General features: G+C 45.2%; 1 protein-coding gene across 3 annotated transcripts in view; it reads left to right on the top strand.

Moving 5' to 3' along the window:
- Nucleotides 1–19,219, top strand: part of CADM1 (cell adhesion molecule 1) — a 353,858-nt gene extending 334,639 nt beyond the window's left edge. For 2 of the 3 annotated variants that reach the window (XM_010830370.1, XM_010830371.1), the window contains 2 exons: nt 14,044–14,175; nt 16,205–19,219. In XM_010830370.1, the coding sequence (XP_010828672.1) occupies nt 14,044–14,175; nt 16,205–16,323 (251 nt within the window). In that variant the 3' untranslated portion in view covers nt 16,324–19,219. Of the gene's footprint in view, nt 1–1,617; nt 1,672–14,043; nt 14,176–16,204 lie in introns of all 3 variants that reach the window. The other variant, XM_010830369.1, reaches the window with a different exon arrangement.
- The last annotated feature ends 4,785 nt before the right edge of the window (nt 19,220–24,004 follow it).

Genomic DNA, 24,004 nt, shown 5'->3' with positions numbered 1-24,004 from the left:
TTATAAAGGGGCTTCCCTGATAGCTCAGTTGGTAAAGAATCCGCCTGCATGCAGTAGACCCTGGTTTGATTCCTGGGTGTGGAAGATCTGCTGGAGAAGGGATAGGCTACCCACTCCAGTATTCTTGGGCTTCCCTTGTGGCTCAGCTGGTAAAAGAATCTGCCTGCATGCAGTAGACCCTGGTTCGATCCCTGGATTGGGAAGATCCCCTGGATCTACAGCAACCCACTCCAGTATTCTGGCCTGGAGAATTGCATGGACTATATAGTCCATGGGGTCGCAAGGAGTCAGACATGACTGAGCTATCAATATTCATTTGGTTTCTTTATAAAACAACTTACAAAATCCAAGCTTTTACTGTCCATTTCTACATAAGTGTTTCTGTTGATTTGGGACCTTTTGAATCATGTGATCAGTTTGACATTGCTTATTTCTAAAGCATTTGTTTTAGTTGCTATTATGCTCTTGCTGGCAGTTCACTGAGCATTACTCCCAAATCATTAATTCAGCAAATACTTACTGAGTATATTTTGTGCTTGACCATAAGAAAAGAGAAAGATGGGGGGAAAAAAAAAAGCACGCCCCTCATTCCAGTTTAACAGGTCCACAGGTATCTTCAAAAGTGACAAATCTCATTGGAGAAATATTAGCCAATTATTGTGCAGACAAGGGGACCTGGAGCAGGTCTGCTCAAACCAGACATGACTTTGAGCTAAACAGGGAGAAACAAGTAAAGGCCCCCTTGATTGCCTAATATTTTGTGGTGCTTTTAACTTCATTAAAGGGAGTAGCCGGCAAATACAGCAAGAGGAAAGGGAGGCCGTCTACTCGCTAAGCCCCCCGTGGTTTATCTGTTTCTACCTTCACCTCTTTCCCTTCCAAACACAGCTAGCTGAGAGCTGTCCCAGCTGGCCAGCATTGGTGCTAACTCAGATACAGGCATTTCAGGCTCCAGTTGATTATCTCCTGACCTAACTGCTTTTTCAGCTTTGAGGGTTACTTTTTTTTTGTTCCAGGAATACCACTGGTTTTTTAAATCTCTTTTTGAAAAATATTTTGCAAATCAGATTTTCTGATGAAAGCATAACCTGCAATCTGCAGTTAGCAGATGCCGCACCATTTTGAAATAAATGATCCAAGATCATCATCAACTGATAATGAACTGTGTTTGTCAGTCTTGGCCAGGAATTTCAATTTATAGTAAAATGTGAACTAAAACTTACATACATCAGTATGTAACATCTAAATATATTTGTATTTAAGAGCTCTATCAGAGCATCGACAGCGAACAATCAGGCTTTATTTTTTTTCTTTCTGCATGCTGTTATGAATGAGTGATTTGAAACATTCACCTTCATGTTTCATGTGCTTTGAAAGTGGAGACTGAGGAATCTTTCTGCCTCGATTGCGTATCCATAACAAAATGAAATGATTGGAGAAATGTACTTATGGATTAATACATTTAAGCTCTCCAAAAGAGAGAGAGATGGCAAGAGATTTGGCTCATGTTTTTTTTTTTTTTTTTTAATTTTTTAAGAAATTCATCCTCAGTTTTTAAGTGTTTTGTTTATGTCCCTTGAGGAATGAAAAGAAAAACGATTTGTTTTTACTTGTAAGGCCTTACTCAGTTGCCCAATTCCGCAGAAGAACTGGACAGTGAGGACCTCTCAGGTAAGGGCTAGTTATTAGGTAAAAGGCTCTGCAGTGTCCAACCTGTGGGCCCTCCGTCCATTTCCACAACATGGCCATTTGGATCACTGAGCAGTTAATTCAAAACTGTGGGTTTTGAGACTAAAGAAAGAACAGATTTTTATTAACACTTTCTTCCTCCCCACCCACCTCTCTTCCCTGTGTATTTCTCTGATTGTATATTGCATGTATATTTCAGATTGGGGGCTGACTCTGTAAAGCAGTAGAGGTCAAATCATCTTTGGGATTGCGCTAAAGCCACTGTGTTCAGTGGCTTAAAATAGTTTTTATGTTCTAAGTATATAATGGTTCATGAAAATTTGTTGCATTTCAAAGCTTTTTAAGGATGTTGGATTATGAGACAAGATCTTTATTTAAAAAAAAAAAAAAAGCTCATATTGATCATCCCCTTCTGTGGAATATACTAGAAAAGCCAGGTCATAGTTAATCTTAGGAGGGGGCAGGGAGGGGAAGAGAGGAAGGGAGGGGGGTAATTGTTTTGTCACACACCATGATGTAAACTAATTATCCACCTCAGACCTTTTTCACAGCACACTGAGCTCTTGCAAAAGTAGGTTTCATGCTTGATTCTAGGATTTAGGTGTTACTAATCCAGAAGAAGAAGCATATCCTAAAAAGGAGGGGAAGGAGATTTAAAATGGTCAGAGCTAAACAATTATATGATCTCCCATGATGTCCTGGTACTTCACTGCCAACCAGCTACAGCTTCTGAAACATTTTGATCAGTTGCTTCTTAATAAGTCTGTAAGGAAGGGCCCTTCCTCATTAGGAGAAACCAAGGCATAGGACCGTATATGCTGACTCTAGCCATTTGGAAACAAGGGTTCCATGTTGCCCTTCTTGGAGAGATTTCACTGCAGCTCCCTGGAATAGTTGGTTGTTGAGATGTGGCTTTAACTACAGGTCTTACTTATCCAGTGAGAGAATGAGATAGTACCACGGTCTTTCACAGTCAATGGATATATTGCCTCCTCTGTGCTGTGAAGCCTCAAGGATGCCTTTATTTTTCTGCTATGTAGCGTGTCCCAGTTTGAACTTGAACTGTTGGATTTTCCCACAGAGTGGAAGCTCTAGGAGGCCATATCAGTTTCGTTCACTGCTGTACACCTGTTGTCAGGGTATAGACTATGTAAGCTCTCAACTGATGCTTGTTGGGTGAATAAATAAATTCCAAATCCCAAGGAATTTAGATAGATAAATAAATAGAAGATTAGAAAGATAGCTGGCCATCAAAGCAGTGTTTTATTTTTGCCTCCCATTTGTGATGGATTTAGAGAAGTTGCAAAAATGTTAGCCTGATCTTTTTTTTTTGAAGTGAGAGTAGATGAGTCCTCTCCCTGCTTAGAATATCATGCTGAGTGTAAGTAGTCCACTCATTTCTGACCCTGACCCTAAATAAAACAGCCCTGTGACGCAGTGGCAATTGGATCGTCTCAAGGATCCTAAGAAGGGACTGAGTTCTCCTTGGCCCTGATCCCTCTTGGCATATCAGCCAGACAAGGATCACTCAGATATGCAGAAGTCATTTTTCTCCTCCTTAGGAAAATGGGACTAAAGCAGCCATTACCCCTTCCTCCAGCATCATCAATTAAAGACTACTCTGGGTCTCTCAGCTCTGCACCAAGTCAGATGCAGCCTTGCCGCAGCTCTATCAATCACCCCTGAGTCGGGAGCAATAAACCAACAACTGTTTGTGTTCATAATAATTCGGTTAAATTAATAATTACGTTGTTCCCCCCTCCCTATCCAGGAACACTGCAGTCACACATTGCACGGAAGCCATAAGTCAAGTAGAACCCTGATGATCCATCAGGCAGGGGCTGGGCTGCCTTTGCATCTGGTTTGATGAACTAATCAAAAACTGATTAGCACCTTTGTTCAAAGGGGATGCTGATTAATCAATTACTATTGATTGTGAGCATGGCTTCACTCGGCAGCAAAGAGACGTCTGAAGGGAAAAAAAAAAAAACACCCAATAAAAATTGAGCAGCTGTCATAGTGTTTAAATTTATTAAAACAAAATACATTATTTTTTATGAAGCTGTCTTGAAATGGGTCACTGAAGGGGAGCATATTGATTGAGAAAGGATGAACTTCTCAAATTTCTGTAGCCTGGAGACTGAATTCAATTATAAGACAAGACAAACAGGTTAACACCCGTCTTAAACAGTCCATCAATAAATTAGAGGAGGTGTTGCACATTTAATGCTAAACTGTGGTAATGAATAATATTACCATCCATTCCCTGCTCCATCTGGGTAGAAATTTCATTCTTTTCTTGCTATGGATAAATGGTACATCCTGCTTTTTCCTTCAGAATAACGCTGGTCTGTGTTCTGCTCGCCCCTGCCCCCCTCCTCCCCCATTCACCACTGCCACCTCGGCTAATGACAGTTTCATAAGCACCATATGGTGCCCCAGCCTCACCCAGCAAAGCACGTTGCCCAGCTGATCCTCCTCTTTAATCTGCATTAAAAAATTATGCTTGTGTGTAGTTCAGTGATTTAATTATTGGTGGGCCTGGGGAGCTTCTCCAGTTCTACTTTGAACCCTTTCATTGACTTTTTGGGTGTTAACTTTATTGATGATGGATCCACAAGAGTTTTCAATTGTTTTATCAATTACATCTGCTGTTTCCCTGTGACAGCTGGTGGTTATTGCCACCCATGTGGAATAGAATGGCTTCAAGCCTATTTATCCTTCTATTTTACTTTAAAACTTTTTAAAAAATGTCTCCAACTGCCTTGCTCCCTTCAGCGATGGAAGGGCCTTTGGGGACTGTTTAGTGGAGTACGGTGGTAAATATACAGCGTGCCAGAGAATAGCCCTCCAGCACAATCAGAGCAATCCATCAGGCTTCTGCTTTTGAAGCAAAGGCACCAACAAGAACTTTCAGAGCTCTCATGCTTCCCAAAGACATGTTTTCAGTTCCGGCCCTAATACAAGAAAGTGATCTGGAAGAAAAAACTTCTCCCTCACAATCCATAGGAAAGTGTGGATGGAAGGCAAATTCTAAGTGGCCCTGATAATTCATGTTAGTTGTTAAGGAAGGATCTAGGTGAGCTAGCTCTAGTCCCTTAAATGGATTACAGAGAAAACACAGGCTTAAACTATGGTCATGGTTTAGTTAATGGAGCTTCCCTGGTGACTCAGACGGAAAGAATCCACCTGCAGTGCAGGAAACCTGGGTTTGATCCCTGGGTCGGGAAGATTCCCTGGAGAAGGAAATGGCAACCCACTCCAGTATTCTTGCCCGGAGAACTCCATGGACAGAAGAGCCTGGCAGGCTACAGTCCTTGGGGTCGCAAGGAGTTGGACACAACTGAGCAACTAACACTTCCTTTAATGGAAGCCCTGAAAGGCCTTCAGATCCAGATTGTCAGTTCTGGGGTGGAATATACGGCCATCTGTCTGGTGGGTGTCCTCAAAGTCTGACTTAACTTGCTTAAAATATGTGTAAGGAACTGTCAGTAGACCTAGTATTTGGGGGGACTCTTTCCTCACTGGCTCCCACATAAAGTATGGCCTAGATTTGCAAACAGGCAATTGCATTTTTTGTTGTTGTTGTTAGACTAGTAATAATAATGATGATAAAAACATCAAAACCCAGCTGGACTATGTAGACAAATTTAAGATATGGCCCCTAAATTTCAAGTGAGGTTTTCTTTAGCTTGTATTTGTATAGTGCTTGAGCACTTAGCTCATGCACACACGTAGTCCCAGTGATCTGCATCTGTTCAGCAGTTGTTTGAGCTCCTATGTGCTAGGCCCTGCTCTGGGCACCAGGGATGCAGCAGTGAACAAAACCAACCAGGGGCTGGAGCTGCCCCAGATTTCACACGCCAGGACCCTGCCCTTACACAGTTACGCTCTTGTCCAGGAGACAGGCTCAAAGCACAGTGAAATGTCAGAAAAATACAGCTGGGTAAAATGAAAGCAAATAACCTTCCTGGGAAGAGGTGGAGGGCACCAGTGCGCACCAGGGGAGGCCAGTGGGACAGGAAGACCAAGAGACAAGCGTGAGCCAGTGTGGGAGGCTCGTCCCGAAAATCCTGTGAGATCATTGAGGAAGGGCTGTTTACAAATGAAGACGCTGGGGCTCCTGAGATTAAATGATTTACTCAAGAGACAGAATCAGAATTTAAACATAGAATTTCCTGCCTTTTTAGGATACAGAGACTTTGGTTTAAAAAGTGACTATCCTTCCCCTGTGAAATCCACGCTTCCCTTTGTTCTGGGATCTTGAGAATCCTTTCCTCTTGGGCCCTTTTTGATTCAGTCTGTGCTTGGAAAGAAAGAGGCAGGGGAAGTTGGTTTCTCCAGAGCCCATCAGGCATATTGCTGACAACCAGGAAAGATGTCTTCCAGCATTGAATCAAGCTCTTTCCCATCCAGTGTCGACCTTAAACTGCTAAGTTGCTTTCAGTACCATTATCCCATTGATCTCCTAAATTGTGGGATGGATTGCCCCCTGAGCCGGTCCTAAATGCCATGGGAAGGTGTTGGGTTGCAGAGGATTAAAACATGTAGATTCCCTTATTTCAAAATCCCATTTAATATAAGGCAGTAGACTGGCAAATCATACTGGGTCCGTGCCAGCTCGCCCATGACTTTACCACGTGAGTTTGAATTTCGTGATGTTGCTGATCTTCCCATAATCCAACATGCTACTGTGTCCCCCATGGGGAGGAAGGAGACCATCAAATAGGAACTTTTCCTTCCAAATTGATAAGTTGGCGGGCTCCAACACAAAATGTGAATTCCAGTTCTACAGGTTGGACACTGCTTTGGGGTGACTTCACCATATTCATTAATCCATCCTCACACCCCCAAATGCCTGAGGTCCACTGACGCATCTTTCTCTAGAGAGAGATTCGAGTGGGAAATGTATGTTTGGAAATACTTCACAAGTTTGCCCTCTTTATCAGATGTCTGCTCCTTTAAGGGAAACTCCAGTCTCATCGTCAGTGCCTTCCTGTTGCTTAAAATGGAAAGGGCGAGCACACTTCTAAGCCCTCATCATGAGATGAGTAGAGAGGACTCAGGAGTGTGCCTTGTAGTCTCTCTGGTGATGCTTAATGCCTTGGGAGCATCTGCATCCTGTTGCATCAAGTCACTTCCACTGTTGGTTAAATTAACAAAATCAAGTCACTTGAGAAGGGAGAGAAATCAGCATTTGGGGAAAAAAAAAAGTCTTGTTCTCATGCTTAGCTGACAACAAGAGCTTAATATCCTGATGCTTAAATGGTACACCTGAGTTGGGACTTGGACGGGGTGGCCTTCGGCAGGCCCACAGCCTTGACCACCACCCCGGACCACCAGTCACACTGTGTGCCGTTCTGCATAAACGAAAAGAAGGGGCTTGGTGATTTCACCTCAGCTAATGTCTCTGGGGCATCTTAGCCTCTGAGAACAGCACTGTGTGCAGTACAGCCCTTACTCCAAAGTGCTGTAGTATTTGCCTGGAATCAGTGATTAGAACTGGAATAAAGCCTGCCTTGGGCTTTATGACAGTGGATTTCAATTTGACAGACACCTGTTGAGTGGCTGTGACATGCCAAGCCCCAGCCCAGAGAGGCCCCTTCATATTCAGCAACACACTGGCTCCTCAAAACAGTCCTCTGAATTGTATGTCTCTGCTCAGTGGCTGAGAGTGGCTCACTGACCTGCCTGAAGTCACACAGAAAAGCAGCGAAGCCCAGCTTCTAGCCTGGTCTAGAAGGCTGTGGGCAAGTCCAGTGCACTTTCCAGCAGGCCACACCGAAGGTGAGCTCCTATCTCTTCTGGCATCTGCTGTTCGGGCCTCTTTCTGGAGGAAAAAATAGTAACTGCCTAAGAGCACGGTCCTGATCATTATACAACCAGAGCCCGTGAGCAGTGCTTCTGATGTCAGTGAATGCCTACGGAGCTCTGGGCGGCAGGATGATGGTGATGATGATGACTGCAGTTTTTCTTTAAGTAGATTAACATACTTCTTTTGAAATGTTAGCATAGCTGGAGCTACATTGCTAGAATGAGATGCAGCCGAGGGATAGTCTTAGATGCCTGGGATGCTGTTTGAGAACCTTCATGATTTTCTTGCCTTACATTTATTCCTTCCCTTCCACTCTCTCAGAAGACAGAAAAGAAAGGTTATGCTGCATGGAGGCCGGTGTGCTCCAATATGTATTAACATCTTAATGGGAAAGCTGTGCATGTACTGTGTACATTTACTACTCTCTGACAAGAGGGAATTAAATGTCAGAAGGATTTGTAGCATCTATAATTGAATTGGTGCTGAGAAAAGCAAATCTTAAAGAAGAATAACATATTAGGATTAGCAAATAATGTGGCATTTTGTCAGCGCATGCCATTCAGTTTGTTCCCCTTCAGTAATAAAGTTGTGCTTTTTAAAATGCACACTTATTTTTGTTGTCGTGATGGGAGCTACAGTAGGTGATGAGAATGAGAAGCTGCAGTTCTCAGATGGTGCCAGGTTTGGGGACTGGTTTTATCTTTGAGGTCAGATTCTGGTTTCGTCCCGGATATGAAAAATCCACTGTCAAGCTTTTTCTTTCTTTCTGGTAAAAAGCAGCAAATGACGTCATAGTCATTAAGCAACTTCTGAGATCGAGTAATCCCTGTAGCCCAGGGGGCAGCATTTCCGCTATGAATACTGCTTCTCGAAGTTTCTAATTAAACTCACTTGTCCAATCAGACCTCAGCCCAGGAAAAAAGAATAGAACGAAAGCAAGTGACAGAACTGTTGGGAAAAGTCAACTGTTTCACTTTTTCCGAAGGTCAACAGGCAACGGTCATTCATAGAGAAATGGCAGAAGGTTAAATATAGGATAGTCCAATAAGTGCAGGTAGGAAGACCCATCTCCTTAGAACCTCCCCCATGTCTTCGGTATTAATTTTAAAGATGAGACCTCGGGTAGTTTATAACCTTTGTTAAAAAATAGTATGTGCATTTAAGGGGAGTATTAGCTCTCCCCAAGTTTTTGAGTATGCCTTCTAGCCAAGGCCAAGGGAGGGGAGAAATGTGAAGGAAGCTAAGGTAGGGTGGTCGTCCGTGTGTTTGAACTGAATGACTATATCACACTTCGGCTCCTCCAAGGTGACAATCTTAGTGTCCTGTCCGTGTGGCCTGGGCTGAAGGTAGCCCGGCTACAGCTGCAGTGGGCACTTGGCTCAGCGACCCCCCTGCCAAGCTCCCTGTCTGCCAGGAGCTTGTCTAGGACATCCTGGCCATTTCGTGGCTATCCATGGATCTCTGCCTCTGGCAGAGGAGGCTTCTAGGCTTTTCACAGATCCATGATTAAGGCATTCACACAGCAGTTAATGTCAGGCGTCCCGTGCCAGGTGGTAAAGTAGCCATAGAAACCGGGATCTGTTAAAGTACCCCGTTTTAACACAGGCAGTGTGACTGCCAGAGCCCGGCACTCAGGAGACCCTGGCAAGACATTTGGGGAATAAGAGCAAGTAGAGAAAGTGGAGGCCCCCAGAGAGAGAAGAAGGAGACCGAAGTTCCCTAGCAGTCACTTTCTTGTCGGGCCCTAGGGAACGAGTGCCTTTAGAATTTACCCCCTGCACACTGCCCATGAGAAAAGGATCAAGCCAGGTCGCCCGGCCCAAAGTAAAGAAAACTGAGCAGGTCCTGGCATCATTTTTGGGACAGTCTTTGAAATTTTTCGTCCTTGCAGTTTCTAAGATGCTGATGGGAACCCCTGGTAGTTGAAACTGTGACCGGGTAGTTGAAACAAGCAGTGGTAGCCAACTTAGTATTCTGTAAGCTGCTCATAAACCCTCACCTGGAGTCAAGTTGTCCCAGCTTTTGGCCCAAAGAAGAGCTAACTCACGAATACTAAACAGTCCATGATTGATCTGTCCTTAAAGAGTCTCATGTCACGCTGAGCACCTGCAGGGCCTGCAGCACGGGACGATGCGGGAAGGATTGTGCCCCATCTCTGAGTTGACACTTCCCAGCAGCTACATAGTGCCCCTGAAAATCCGGCTCATGGAAGGATGGGGCCTGAGTTACCTGAAGTCCCGTGAGAAGTGATGGATGAGGAACTCTCAGCAGAAGTGAACACTTACACCTGTACTGAGAGGGACAATCATGTCTCTTAAAGATAGGAAAACACCCCCTTCTAAACCAAGAGCTGCCCACTGCCTGAGGATCAGTGCTTTAATGCACTTTAATGCTTTACTACTGCTTTAATGCCCACATACTTTTTTTAATAAGTAATTTTTAAATTTTTAATTGGAGGATAATTGCTTTACAATGTTGTGTTGGTTTCTGCAGTACAACAATGTGGATCAGCCGTAAATATACATATATTTCCCTCCCTCTTGAGCCTTCCTCTCACCCACTCCCCACCCCTCTAGATCATCACAGCACTGGGTTGAGCTCCCTGTGCTATACAGCAATTTCCCAGCAGCTAGCTAGATTATACATTAGGTAATGTAGAAGCTAGGGCTTCCTTGGTGGCTCAGCGATAAAGAATCCCCCTGCCAATGCATGGGACATGCGTTCAATCCCTGGGTCAGGAAGATCCCCTGGAGAAGGAAATAGCAACCCCCTCCAGTGTTCTTGCCTGGGAAATCCCATGGACAGAGGAGCCTGACAGGCTACAGTCTGTGGGGTCACAAAGAGTCAGATACGACTTAGCGACTGAACAACAACAGTGTAGAAGTGAGGGCGGCTGTAGAATCTGTCAGTTTCCTTCTCTGCCTGATTCGAAAAGCGAGCCTAAAATCTGGAGAGGATGTTCCCCAGGGAAGCTGATGGGACTCTAGGGAAAGGCTCTGAACCCTGCAAGGAGAAGGATGTGTGGGCAATGGTGAAAGGCAGGGGCATTTCCACAGTTTTCTCTGTGAGGTAATTGCTCAATGAACAGTTGTGAGCAGGACAAGGAAGGTCACTTGGCCAGTGGACCTTGTGGGAACCTATGCTGTATTGGTTGGCGACACTGTTCTGGGCTCCAGTCTGCACTCTACTCCTGTACCTGGCTCCTGTCTGTATAGCATCCTGTGTAACTGCTTAGGGCTGTGAGTGAGGCACCAGCCCACTGCATCCAGGGGTAGGGAACCAGCCTTCACCTGGGCCCCCTACCCAAAAAGTGAAAGTCGCTCAGTCACGTTTGACTGTTTGAGATCCCATGAATTATAACCTGCTAGGCTCCTGTGTCCATGGAATTCTCCAGGCCAGAATACTGGAGTGGGTAGCCTGTCCCTTCTCCAGTGAATCCTCCTGACCCAGGAATGGAAGCAGGGTCTCCTGTATTGCAGGCAGATTCTTTACTAACTGAGTTACCTAACCTTGGACCAATCAACGACACTAGAAAAACTCCCCACTCAGCCCACACGTGGACACACAGAAAGGAATGAGACAAGTCTGGAGACAGCGCCACTCTTCATAGAGGATGCCAGGCCACACCAGACGCTGGAGGACGGCCAGGACTGTATCAGGGCCTCCCGCAGTAAACTCCGGGGCAGGCCAGGGATGGAAAGAGGTGGGGCAGAGCTGCAGCCCACTCTGTGCCCTGTACATTCAACACCACTTACCTTCTGTGTCCGTCCACAATAATTGAAGGCAGGAGAGATGTCTCAGTGATTAAGTGGTGGTAGTAAACTTTCTGATCAAAGTGAGTATCGGAAGATAGCTGGAGAGATTACCCATATAAATAAGTATCTATAAAATATGTATGTCCCTGAGGATGGGAAAGATAACTAGAACCCAGGTATTTAATGTGGGCACAGGACAAGGAGAAATGAGCCTCTTCAGCTCTGAGTTCCTGGAAAGCAAAGGCCAAATGAATGATTTGGGGCTGGATAAATCAATCCCATAGCTGTGTGCCCTATGATGTTGGTTGGTTGGTTTCTCTTATCAGAGCTTCCCCCTCCTTCTTCATCTCTCTTCCCTCCCTCCCCACTTCTCTCTCTCTGGCTTTCTTTCCCTAGGCTTCTAGGATGGTCCTGCGCCTCGGCATGGAGGAGGCAGTCTTGGAACAGAAAGCACAAGAGTGCTTCCCTCAGTGGGTTAAGTCTAGAAGGGGCAGCTTCTCTCTGCTCCATCTTCCTGGGACCAGACCTCTCTTCACCTCTCACCTCTCGAACCCAGCTTTCCCCGCTGCTCAGTAGCTGGAATCACTTTGTTTTTCTTACCCCATTCTAAGACACAGGCAGTTAGTTGAAAGAGCCTCATATTTCAATAGGTCTGAAGCTTGTGGCCATTGGAGAGGAGTTAATTCTCATTCCCACAAGAGCCCCTGTTTTGACAGCTCCCTAAGGGAAGCACAGCTTTCTGGCTTATCCATGACTTTGGTCTCCCTGTGAGCAATTTTGAACCTGTGCAGTTGGGGTGAGAGTCTCTGGTGTGTAAAGCATTACCCTCCAGCAGGTACCGTGTGTCGTGGTATGTCCTCCTGGGAGCGCGCCCCTTCAACAAGCCCTGTTGTCTTAAAAGAAGAAAAGAAAAAAAGTTTCCGTAGCTGAGTTCTGCCTTGTTGAAATGACTTTCAAGACACGGAGGCTGCCGCCTCTGCAGTAGGCAGCACTTTGGGATGCAAGGGGAGGCTCCTCTCTGCCACATTTCAAGGCGAGCTTATTAGACGTGTGGCTGGAGGGGCCCGTGCGTCACAGATCTGGCTAATTGGCTGCAGTGCACTCTGCCTCCAACCCATCTCCATTCTCCAATTAAATTCCCATCATCCTGTTGTCCTGGGCGACCCGCTGCTGCCTCCGATTCCATCCACATTTCTGTTTGGGTTTGGAGTGGGGATATTTTTTTTCTTTTTTTTTGGTCGTCCTTCCAATGGTAACTTAATGAAACACTTTAAATACTCCATTTTTTAATTTAAACTCTTTTAATTAAAACACTTTTCATGGAACCCTCAGTCACGAGTTATTTCCCCACATCCTTCAGTACTTAATCTCAGAGCAGAATTGGAAATATCGATAGAAAGTGTAAATCATGCCCTCCTGCTGAAAGCGTTGTATCAGGTTTCGGCTCAAAAGAGCACCATTACCTTTAGCTGTCACGGATCTGTACACTTGATCGATAAACTTCAAATATTATTAGAGGTGGAGGCTTCAGAGATTTGCTCTGTTCTTTGGAGAGAGACAGAGATAAATCTTTCTTAAAAATTGACTCGAATTTGCACTCTCCGTCTTCCTGGTGAAATGCATTTCTCTTAGGCGTCCAGCAACTGCTACGGGGACAGATTTATAGGCCATGTGCTTCTTGTACTGAAAGATTTAAATGGTAAATCCTTCACATATGACTTCACAAATCATGTAAAGTTAAAAGATTTTTACCGTTTCTGTTGCTGCTGTGCTTAAATTGTAAGGTACAGCTAGTAAATCATTTTAATGGAGGTGTCGTACTTGACTCAATAAAAAAAAAGACAATGGTTTAGCTTCCACTCGAAAATGTTAATGTATTAATCAACGGGAGAATAATTGTTTTTTACTACATTATAAATCTCGGGTGCCATTAGAATTTCAGCAAGGGGTGATGTAGCCACATTCCTAAATTAAAATTGTTTACACTGCCATACATCCATTCTGCATGGCCATAGCTCATTCGGGGTTCATTTTGGAGTTGTTCCCCAGCCAAACATGTCGTTCCTCAGTCGAAAGAAGACATCCCTAAGGGAGTGATGCTTATAAAGGAAAATTAATTGCATCGTGGAGTGTTAAATAAATAAAAGAAAAACCGTCTGTGGCAATGGACAATTATTCCTTGCTGTCTTTTTTTGAAATAAGTTTTTAGGTTTTTAAACAGAGGCTTACTCCCTCATACATCCTAAATGTAGCAGGCATGTCACTTGTCTCTAGTCCCCTAATCCTTGTTTTATCTCTAGGCAGCTGGGGCTTTTGAGCTCCTTGCTTTTCCCATGCAAATGCCTAGTGGGGAATAAGTTGCAGGGCATCTCTAGAAAGATGCTCCAGCCACCCTTCCACAGCTCCTGTTACTGCCTGAAGGTACCTTTCCGAACTCCCTTAAATAGTTAGGTCAGCCTCCTGCATAGGATCTGCAGCTGGTTGCAGAGAGGGTGAACGCCAAGACCAGGCCAGGATTGGACAGACTCTATTTCTTCTCTCTCTGCTCCCTAAGCGTGTTCACACGTGTTAGCATCCAATGCCGCTTAGAATGAAATTGCCTGGAGGGGAGAACAGGTCAATTCAGCACTGGACAGGTCCCCTCGGTGGCACTCGATCCATCTCGACTATCCTGACTCCTCCATTAAGAAAGAAGGTGACCTCTGATCCTGGAGGCAGTGTCTCCAGGGTTTCTGGTGTCTCCTAATAGACTCTACATCCCTATTCCTCTTCTGATCTCAACAGATTCTCGAGCAGGTGAAGAAGGCGCGATCAGGGCGGTGGATCACGCCGTGATTGGCGGCGTCGTGGCTGTGGTGGTGTTTGCCATGCTGTGTTTGCTCATCATTCTGGGGCGCTATTTTGCCAGACATAAAGGTAAGCCAGGGGGCCTCCTGTAAGCTTGGGCAGCCAGGAGGCCTCGTGTCACCATGGCCACTGCCTTTGTGGGACTTGGCAAGCTTGTCCTTGAATAGGCAGTTTGGTTTCTGGGGCCACACAGCCTCTTTGATTCTTGGAACTGGGAAAGAAAAAAACAAAAATCTTAGCAGCCGCTGATTAGGAAGGACTCTGAGAGTTGATGAGTAGCACTCCTTGATTTGGATTTTTTTTTAAATAAAAAGCTTTATAGGTTTATTATTCTATAATCCATCATCAGGGATAGAGTAAAAAGTCTAAGGGGCTGATGTGTGAGGTGTGGCATGAACCCCAAAATGATAAACAGGGAAAAAGCACCCCCGTGACCTGCTTTGCGGGAAACATGTGGGCTAGCCCTGTGCCCCGGCCCCCAACGCTGGGTAAGCTGGTCACAGCGGCTGGAATACTTCCTTGGTTTGATATGCCTTAAAAGCCACATAAATATGTATTTTTAAAATTATCAGTGCAATTGATTTAAATTGCCATTAATCATCACACTTATCAACCGTGCAGTCTGGATGGGCAATCATCTTTGCGAGCGCTCCTCTCTACCCCACGCTGCTCTGAGCCTCTTCTCCCTCTCGGTAATTTATTCTTCCTTTTCTTTTTTGGCCCTGGTCTTTCTCGGGTATTTTTCTCAAGCACTGTGCAGTGGGCTTCCGGGCCTTTCCTGTAGTATAAACTCGAGGTGCTGGCAGACTGCCGGATGGTAGACCTTGGGTTCAGGGTGGGTCCCCTGAGCACAGCAGTGGAGGTCCAAGGTGCTTGACAATCACCTTTAGAATCCAAAGTGCCCATCTCGAATGTAAAACAGTTCGGGGCCCTCCGTACTGGGGGTCCTTCTGCCCACACCCAGGGCTCTGTATACACTCTGCCCACTCCCAAGAGGCAGTCTGTTTGGCAGAGAACTCCCAGCCTCTTGGTGTTAAGCTTGATAGAGCCAGGAAGGTCAGGCGAGAAAGCAGGGCTGAAGTCTGCACAATACTGCGAGTTGCTGGGAGGAGGGTGTACTCTACAGAGAAAAGAGGGACGTGGGAGGGCCATCCGAACACCTGCCTTCTCGGATCTGTCACTCTGAAAACGTGAAAGTTCAACAGCCTTTTCTTACTTAAGAATCTTTGCGAGTACAATACCTAACGGGAGGAGGGGGATTTGATTATGATGGGCAGTGCCAGCTCTACCTGTATTTCATACAGAGGTGCAACCCTTGTCTTTCTCCATGTAAACCGTTGGGACTTGCTGATAAAGAGTATCACCAACTCCGTTAATGTTCTGTCTATTGTCATTATAAAGTGGCTGTGCCAATTAGCAAATCCATGAATCTGGGTCCCAGCTAGAGTGACATCAGAAACAAGAATCACTTGTTTCTTAAGGCAGATCCCATGCCTTGCTTCCAGCTAATACAACATCAAATTGTTTCTCGATCTGGAACCCCACTCTGCAATGGGAGGCAGAAGAAAAATCAAACCTACTTGTGCAGGTTCAAGCACATGCTCACTAATGGACAGGCGCAGTGCTTCCTGAAGACAGGAGGCAAGGGTTCAAATAAACCATGTGAGATGACGGTAGGAAATCAGCAGGGCCCTAATTCATTTATTGGCTAATTGCTCTTCCTTGCTTTGGTCTTTAACCATGTACGTGCACATATCTGGCCATTGGTCCTGGGCGTTTACTGTCAGCAGCTCTCCAGCTTCCTGCATTTTTAGCTCCCACTCACGTCTTCTTCTGCTGACATCCTCTGGTCATAATCACGGCTCTAATGTCTCATTTGCTGAATTATATCGCAGCGGTTCAGTTGGAGTGGTGCCTTTGGAACCCCCGGATCCCCATTTGTCTCACCCACCTCGCTCTCTTCTTCCGATTGTTTTTTCCCCTCTGCTGCCTGCACACCACTTCGGCTGATGATGGCCATAAAGCAAGTTGCCATCTCTGTACCACTTTACACAGCGGCCATCAGACAGTCACGGTGCTTTACCCCTTCATCTTTCAGGTACATACTTCACTCATGAAGCCAAAGGAGCCGATGACGCAGCAGACGCAGACACAGCTATAATCAATGCAGAAGGAGGACAGAACAACTCTGAAGAAAAGAAAGAGTACTTCATCTAGATCAGCCCTTTTGTTTCAATGAGGTGTCCAACTGGCCCTATTTAGATGATAAAGAGACAGTGATATTGGAACTTGCGAGAAATTCGTGTGTTTTTTTATGAATGGGTGGAAAGGTGTGAGACTGGGAAGGCTTGGGATTTGCTGTGTTAAAAAAAAAAAAACGAAAAGAAATGTTCTTTGAAAAGTACACTCTGCTGTTTGACACCTCTTTTTCTGATTGTTTGGTTTTTCAATTTTTATTTCTTCCTACCAAGTCAAACTTGGACGCTTGGATTTAGTTTGGATAGATTGCAGAAAATTCTGTGCCTTGTTTTTCGTTTGTTGGTTGCGTTCCTTTTTTTCTTTTCCCTCCCTCCTTTGTGTGAATTTATTTTTCCCAAAAAAGTTTTGGATTTTTTTTTTCCCCCAAAATAATCTCCCGTTTTGGAATTTGCCTGCTGGGATTCCTTAGAACCTTTTGACCCTCCTTATTTTATTATTGTTGTTCCTTTCCTTTGTTTATTTTTGAAGCTTTCTGTTCAAAATTCAGTTTCATAAAAGGAGAACCAGCACAGTTTAGATTTCATAGTTCAGAATTTAGTGTATCCATAATGCATTCTTCTCTGTTGTCGTAAAGATTTGGGTGAACAAACCATGAGAACTCTTTGCTGCTGCCCATGTTTCAAATACTTTAGAGCAGTGAAGACTAGAAACTTAGACTGTGATTCAGAAACTGTTCTGTTTGCTGTGGAACCACATTACTGTACAGGGTTATCTGCAAGTGAGGTGTGTCACAATGAGATTGAAACTGTCTTTAATTCTGTATCTGTAGACGGCTCAGTATAGATAATACCCCACGCTGTCCAGAAAGGTTTGGGGCAGAAAGGGCTCCTCCTTTTTCAGTGCCCTAAACAGACCTGACAGGTGAGGTCTGTTCCTTTTATATAAGTGGACGAATTTGAGTTGCCACAGGAAGGGAAGTAGGGAGGGGGGAAAGATAGTTCTGCTCCGGTTATTTCTGTTCCAAATGATTCCATCCACCTTTCCCAATCGGCCTTACTTCTCACTAATTTGTAGGAAAAAGCAAGTCCATGTGGTGTCTGAATGACTGAATGGGACAGGTTTTTTTTTTCTTTCTTTTTTTTTTTTCTTTGTGCTTAGTTAGGAAGGCAGTGGGATGTGGCCTGCATGTACTGTATATTACAGATATTTGTCATGCTGGGATTTCCAACTCGAATCCGTGTGAAACTTTCATTCCTTACGATTTGGCTTGACAAAGGCAGGAGGCACAAAAGAAGGGTCGGTATTGTTCTCAGGCCGGCCCGCCGTCCATCTCAGTTCTCGAAAGGTCAGAGCAGAGGTGGAAAAACAGCATGTAGGGGTTTTTCAGTTACTTAATCAAAACTCAGATGTGAGTGTTTTTATCTTTTTACCTTTCATACACTAGCCTTGGCCTCTTTCCTCAGCCTTAAGAACCATCTGCCAAAAAATTACTGATCCTCGCATGATGGCAGCCATAGTGCATAGCTACTAAAATAAGTTACCTTGAACATATCTTAGATGGGGAGCCTTGGGAAAAGGAAGAGGAGTCCAGTTACCATTGACATTTTTTTAAAGAAATGGGATTTTCATTGAAACGTCTAGGAAATCTAGAAGTAGTCCTAACGGATGAAAACTAAACTCTTACCATGTGCTTTGGTAAGGCTCCAGACTCCAGAATACAGTCCCTATGGAAAGATGGCATCAAAAAAAAAAAAAAAAAAGATAGATCTATATATATATAAATATATATTATATAACATTTTCAGTGAGTAATTTTGGATTTTGCAAGGTGCATTTTTACTATTGTTACATTATGTGGAAAACTTAACGCTGATTTATTTAAGGGGAAAAAGTGTCAACTCTTTGTTATTTGAAAGCGTGTTTATTTTTCTTGTCTTTATTTTAACCTTTGATAGAACCATTGCAATATGGGGGCCTTTTGGGAACGGACTGGTATGTAAAAGAAAATCCATATCGAGCAGCATTTTGTTTTCCCCCTCTCCTATCCCTAGGCACTTAACCAAGACAAAAAGCCACAATGAACATCCCTTTTTCAACGAATTTTATAATGTGCAGCTCTATTCCGAGCCCTTAGCGCCCATTCCGACCATAGTATAATCGTATCAAAGGGTGAGAACCATTTAGCATGTCGTTGAAAGGTTTTTTTCAGCTGTTCTTTTTAGGAAAAAAAAAACAAAAACAACAACAAAAAAAAAAAAGGAAAAAAAAAAAAAAACCCCACCATTGCTCATCGAATTGGCATCTCACCTCTGGGGACCGCCCGTCTTTCTGTTCCGACGCGTGTACAGTAGTGCAGTGCCCCGACGTGACTCTATGGCTTACAGTGTCGACATGTCTCAGGTTCACGTGTTTTGATTGGTGTTTTCCGTCTCAGGTAGATTGCAAAGTGTAGGCCCCACGCATTGGAAAAATAATAATAATAATAAAACAAAGCAAAAACAGGAAATTATGGATTTTAGTTGTATATTGGTTTATGTATTTTTTTCTTAAGTATACAGTGCACTGTTTGAAATGTATTGTTGAGTATTACTTTGTACAGGTTGATCACTTTTTTTAGAGTGAAGAAAGAACAAACTTGTTTTTTTGTGTTTTTTAAAGGAATATAAAATAATGAAGGATGTATAATTGATGCCAAATAAGCTTGTTCTTTAGTCACACCGACGTCTGACTTTTCCCTTTAGGCCAGTTCTGTTTTTAAGGTGTACATGAACGATGTGACGGTGTAAGAAATTCCATATCCATATGTTCCATTCGCATTTTGTATTGGTTCATGTATACCATTTTTACAAAAAAAAAGAAAAAAAAAAGAAGTACTATAAAATATCTGTCTTCTTAATAAAAAAAAAATTAATGTTACAAAGTGATCCTTTCATCTCATTATGGACTTCTTACGGACGCCTCAGCCTGGGAGAAGTTGGGCCCCTGGTCCAACGTCCACCTTAGGACTGCGCGCAGGGCCGGAAACACGGGCAGCAGATGCTCGGAGGTGCTGGTGGCCGGGCTTCTTGGAAGCGCCTTCTCTTCCTCTGCTCATCCTTCCTGTTCTTGTTCTCTCCTCCCCTCTTAGCGGCCAGGTGGGCCAGGTGTCTGGCATCACGCGGGGACCCAGTGATTTGTGCAGGCGCGCCGGCTGCAGTGGCAGGCCAGCGGGAAACGGCCCCTCCAGTGGATCCGTCTCCTGCCCCCACTCCCCTGTTTCCACCCACCACCCCACCCACTCCCCTGTGTTGGCTGCTCCACCTGTCTCTTCCTTTGGGATTTCGTGTCTTCACAATCATCCTTCCTTCTTCATTTCAAGTACTCTCTCCTTTAACAAAAAGACAAGATCTGCAGAGGACGAGCCTGGCTGCCTGCGGGAGATCGTTCTCAGTTACTGTCTAGGCTGCCGGGGCTTCCGGGCCGGGTGGACCGCCTGATTCGGTCTGTCACCTTCCCCCTTGCCTTGCAGGCCCGGGCGAGCAGTGACCGCACTGTACAGTGACCGATCTCGCAAATGCTCAAATCACACGTGAGCGGCCCCAGACGGCCCTTTCCCACCTCTCACCCAGCTGTGGCTGAGTCCGTCCCCTTTTTCTCTCTTCAGGCAGGTGACGGGGAGAGCTCGGCAGTGGGAGAAAAGGTAAGCTCCAGAAAATCCAAATGAGGCTGTGGGCCTCATTTCAGTCTCTCCCATCCCGGCCTGGCCTCTCACCTGTCTCTGTAAAAATCAGCAAATCAGACACGTGGTTATGGAGCTCCTGCTGCATGTTCAGCCTTGTGAGAAACACGGGGAACTGTAAGGTCGTCCCTGGAGACTAACCGGGGCATCAGTGACACCCACAGGAAAACATGAAACGGTCCCCAGCCATGGGGGAGGTATCCCAAATATAAGGAGCCCAGAGAGTGCCAGGGGAATTTCTTGGAGAAGGGAACTCAGAGGAGGCTGGAGACTCAAGACAGCATCCTGGAGGAGCTGGGACTCCAGCTGAACCTTTAAGGAAAGTTTAGTGGAAAGAGAAGTGTGTCCAAAGTACAGACAGCATTAAGCCCAGCCATGCTGATGTGCATGGGAAGAATAAAGCAAAATCAAGGAAGGCATGGAGGGTGGGATCAGTCTTGTGGGTGTTCTCAAAGTCCAGACAGGAGTTAAGATTCCAGAGGCCTCTCCCAACCTCTGCCCCAGGGTAGGGAGCAGTGGGGAGTACTATCATCAGATTCTGTAAAAAGACCTGTAGTGAGGAAGCCTAGAGATGAAGGGAGACTGGAGAGATCTAAGAGACTGCCTTGGTCCCTATCCCCACCCCATCATTTGTTAGCTGTGAAGCCTTGGGCGAGTTCCCCCCACCTACCTGGCCTTGTTTTCCTGCTCTGTAAGGGAGGGGTCACCATGTTAAGAGAGAGAAGTCAGATTGGCTGGAAGTGCTTAGCAAATAATATGCCAGATGTGGACTAAGCACCCATTACATGTTAGTCATAATACAGGATAGACGCAAATGGTGGTTAAAGATAGAAGGTTACCCAAGGCTACCAAGATGCAGTTAAGACTCACGTGGAGGGAGCTATCTGGGCTCCTATGCATCTGGATACCCCGTGCCCTTGTGAAGCTGGTCTTAGAACGTCCAAGGATCCCCTTGTCCTCACCACTCACTAGCGTAGTTATTCCAGGCCACATGGCATATGGGATGTTTAGAGTCCCACACCCACTCCCCTTGTCTGTCACATGAGACTCCAGATGCAGCTGTGACCTGCAGAGAAGGGGGACCCAAGAAAGACCTTAACTGAACTGAGGCAAATGTGAGGTGGTGATTGAGTTCCACAGGGTATGCAAAGAAGGTGCCCGAAGCAACCCATGTCAGCAGGAGCTTGATAGGCAGTCTGGTCCTTCCTTTGGTGTAGGAGTGAAACGGTCCTCAGTTCCTCCAGAGTTTTCACAAATGTTTTGGCCAGCTTGCGTTCTCCAAATACATCAACTGGAACCCCAAGGTGCTATGTGGGTGTTAATTGCAATCTTTCACTGTCCTCTGTCTACATGCAATGTAATTCTTGCACTGCTGTGGACTGAACTCCATGGGAAAATGTTCCTTTGATTCTGCCATCCAGAGCCTTTAAACAACCAGGCAGTCACCATGCTACAGGTGGAAGGACCCTGCTAAAGCAAAGGCATTTTGGTTTTATTATAAAATCATGCCTACCTAAAACCTTTTTTACACTCACATCCTTTTCTCAGGATACTAAGTACATGGCCCTTAGTCATGAAGAACTGGCAGCCAAATTCGGGGTGAGATTTGTGGCCACAGCCACACATATATAGTTGGGAAATATTTCCAGAATGAAGCACTTAGACGTCCTGACACAGTACAAGAGAAGGGAAAGCGACTCGGCCGTGGTCCAAAAGAACCTGTGGGCCGATAAATTGAAGTCAGTCGTAGGCACGTAGTAGGCACTCAGCAAGCAGTAGATCATGACAGGGAGACAGCCAGGCATCCGACTGCCCGAATCTCACTTTCCACTTAGTCTGAACAGGTCACCAATTCTGCATTTCGATCATGACATTCGTAAGTCCATCCTCCATATAGCAGCTTTCAGATTGGACTTGCAGTAATGAGCCAGCTGGCCCTATTCAACCCATCATTCTCAAGGACCTACTGGAACAGCACATCCGTCCTTCCCAGTGAGGGATGACATTTTTGGGAACAGCTAAGCAAACCCTCACCCTTGCCCACATATATTGTAAGGAGCCTTTAGAATGAGGTATGCCATGTTGGAAAAATACACACCATAATCTCTGCCTTGAGCTCATCTCAAAACTGCGACATATGCCTCCAGTAAGAGCCACAGTATTCAATATCCCCATGCCAACCCCCCAACCCCTCCACCTACCCCTGCACCAAACCCCCCAACACACACCACGGGCTGGCAAGAGGGTGATAGGCACAAGAATAATGTGAGCACCCCAAAACTGAGACTTGAAATCAAGAATCATTTTAAAGTCTTTCAACCCTCAGTTTCCAGGCAAAATCTGTTTTTTGTGTTTTTATTTTTCCTTCCAAAGTGGACGTAGAATGTCTACTGCCCCTGGTGGTCAGTGCAGGAAATGCAACTGGAACCTTGCGTATTGAAATACGGAAATAATTCCAGCAAGGAACTTAAAATCTACTGATTTTTCTCTTCACGCACGTACACACCCACCCTCAATTCCCATTTTACTCCCTCCTAATCCTTGGAGGTGTTGAGCTGTGGGTGGTGATTCCGGGGAAAATGAAGACTGTCACTGAGGGTGAAATCAACGCAGGACTTCAGCTGCCCTCTAGACGCGCACTGCTCACAATCATATTTCAGACATGATCGTCTTAAATCTTCCTTAAGTGCTATCTTCTCAGGTTAATTAATCACCAGGCTTAAACTTGCTGTTACCAGCAGGAAGTCCATCCTGAAGTCAGCAATGTTACGATTGCATCTTCTAATACTGTTTATCCTGCATTAGTGTTTACTTAGGGGGAAAATTGATCCGTAATTGATATTTCAGTCTTCCAGAGCTGGTGTTGGAAGAGCCTAATGCAAGCCTTTAATAGCAAGCAAATATTTAAATCCCTTAATGGTTACTGAATATTGAAATGTGTGACTTTATTACTCTTTTTGGTTTGTTTTCTCTGTAGTTGTGTATTTCATCGTTTAAACTTGCAACGGATGCTGGCAGGCTCCAGTCTAGCTAATCCACAAAAGCTGTTTGCCCAGACACAGCAGCCCTGATTAAAAAGTATTGCTATGGAAGGAAGCCTTCTGCACTAATCAGTCTCTGTTAGCTAGTGATGAAATTACTATCCATCTCTCTCTCTCTCTCTCTTTCTCTCCCTCTCTCTAGGCCTGTTTTCTCTAACCTCCTCTCCCAGAATAAAGTGATGGGGGCAGCTATAGTGTTGCAATTAGGAGCATGAATCTTTTATCGTTTGGACAAGGAAGGGAAAATGCCATTACTGTCAACTGAAATGTCCTACTTGGGTTTTTTTGCTCCTACTTCCCTGCCAAAGCCCATTGCTGCTGCTGAAAGTGTGTAACATTCACAGCTGTTCTTGATGGCTTGATTCTTAACACAGCCAGAAATGTAGCCCGGGAGATGCTTAAGACAGTTTATGGAAAATAATAGATTTCCTTGCAGAGACACCAATGCATCAAGAAGGGTTCTGAGTCACGCTAGACCCAGCCAAGATCACCAATTTTCTCCCTCTCTGGCTTCAGTAACAGTGGCTATTGCTTAAAAAAAAAAAAAATCAGGCCCTCTCGAATCCTCTGTTTTCCTGGTTGGTTTCTATCAGCACCCACAAGTCTCTGGCTACGGTGGCCTCTGTCTCACCACTCACCTCCAGCAGCCGTGAAATCTGACCAGAAGCAGAGCCTGCAGACGCGGAAAGGGAAGGACGCTGCAGAGCAGAGAAGAACTCCCGGGGGAGCCAGCCGCTCAGAGCTGAGTCTAGGTGCACCCGCAGAGCTCCAGAAACAGAGGTGGCCATGTTGAAGGTCACGGCTACCGTCCTAGTGCAAAGGTGGGGGTCCTTCCCTGCATGGCACCCCCACGTGGCCATCAGGAATGCCAAGAAGTGGCATAGGTAGTTCTGCGAATTTCAGCCATCCAGCCCCGTCACCACGCTGCCTCCCAGAGCCA

The sequence above is a fragment of the Bison bison genome, unplaced genomic scaffold (assembly GCF_000754665.1).
Source record: "Bison bison bison isolate TAMUID 2011002044 unplaced genomic scaffold, Bison_UMD1.0 scf7180017864518, whole genome shotgun sequence".
Taxonomy (NCBI): domain Eukaryota; kingdom Metazoa; phylum Chordata; class Mammalia; order Artiodactyla; family Bovidae; genus Bison; species Bison bison.
The sequence above is the reverse complement of the archived record's forward strand: the minus strand, read 5'-3'. Positions and strand labels throughout refer to the sequence as shown.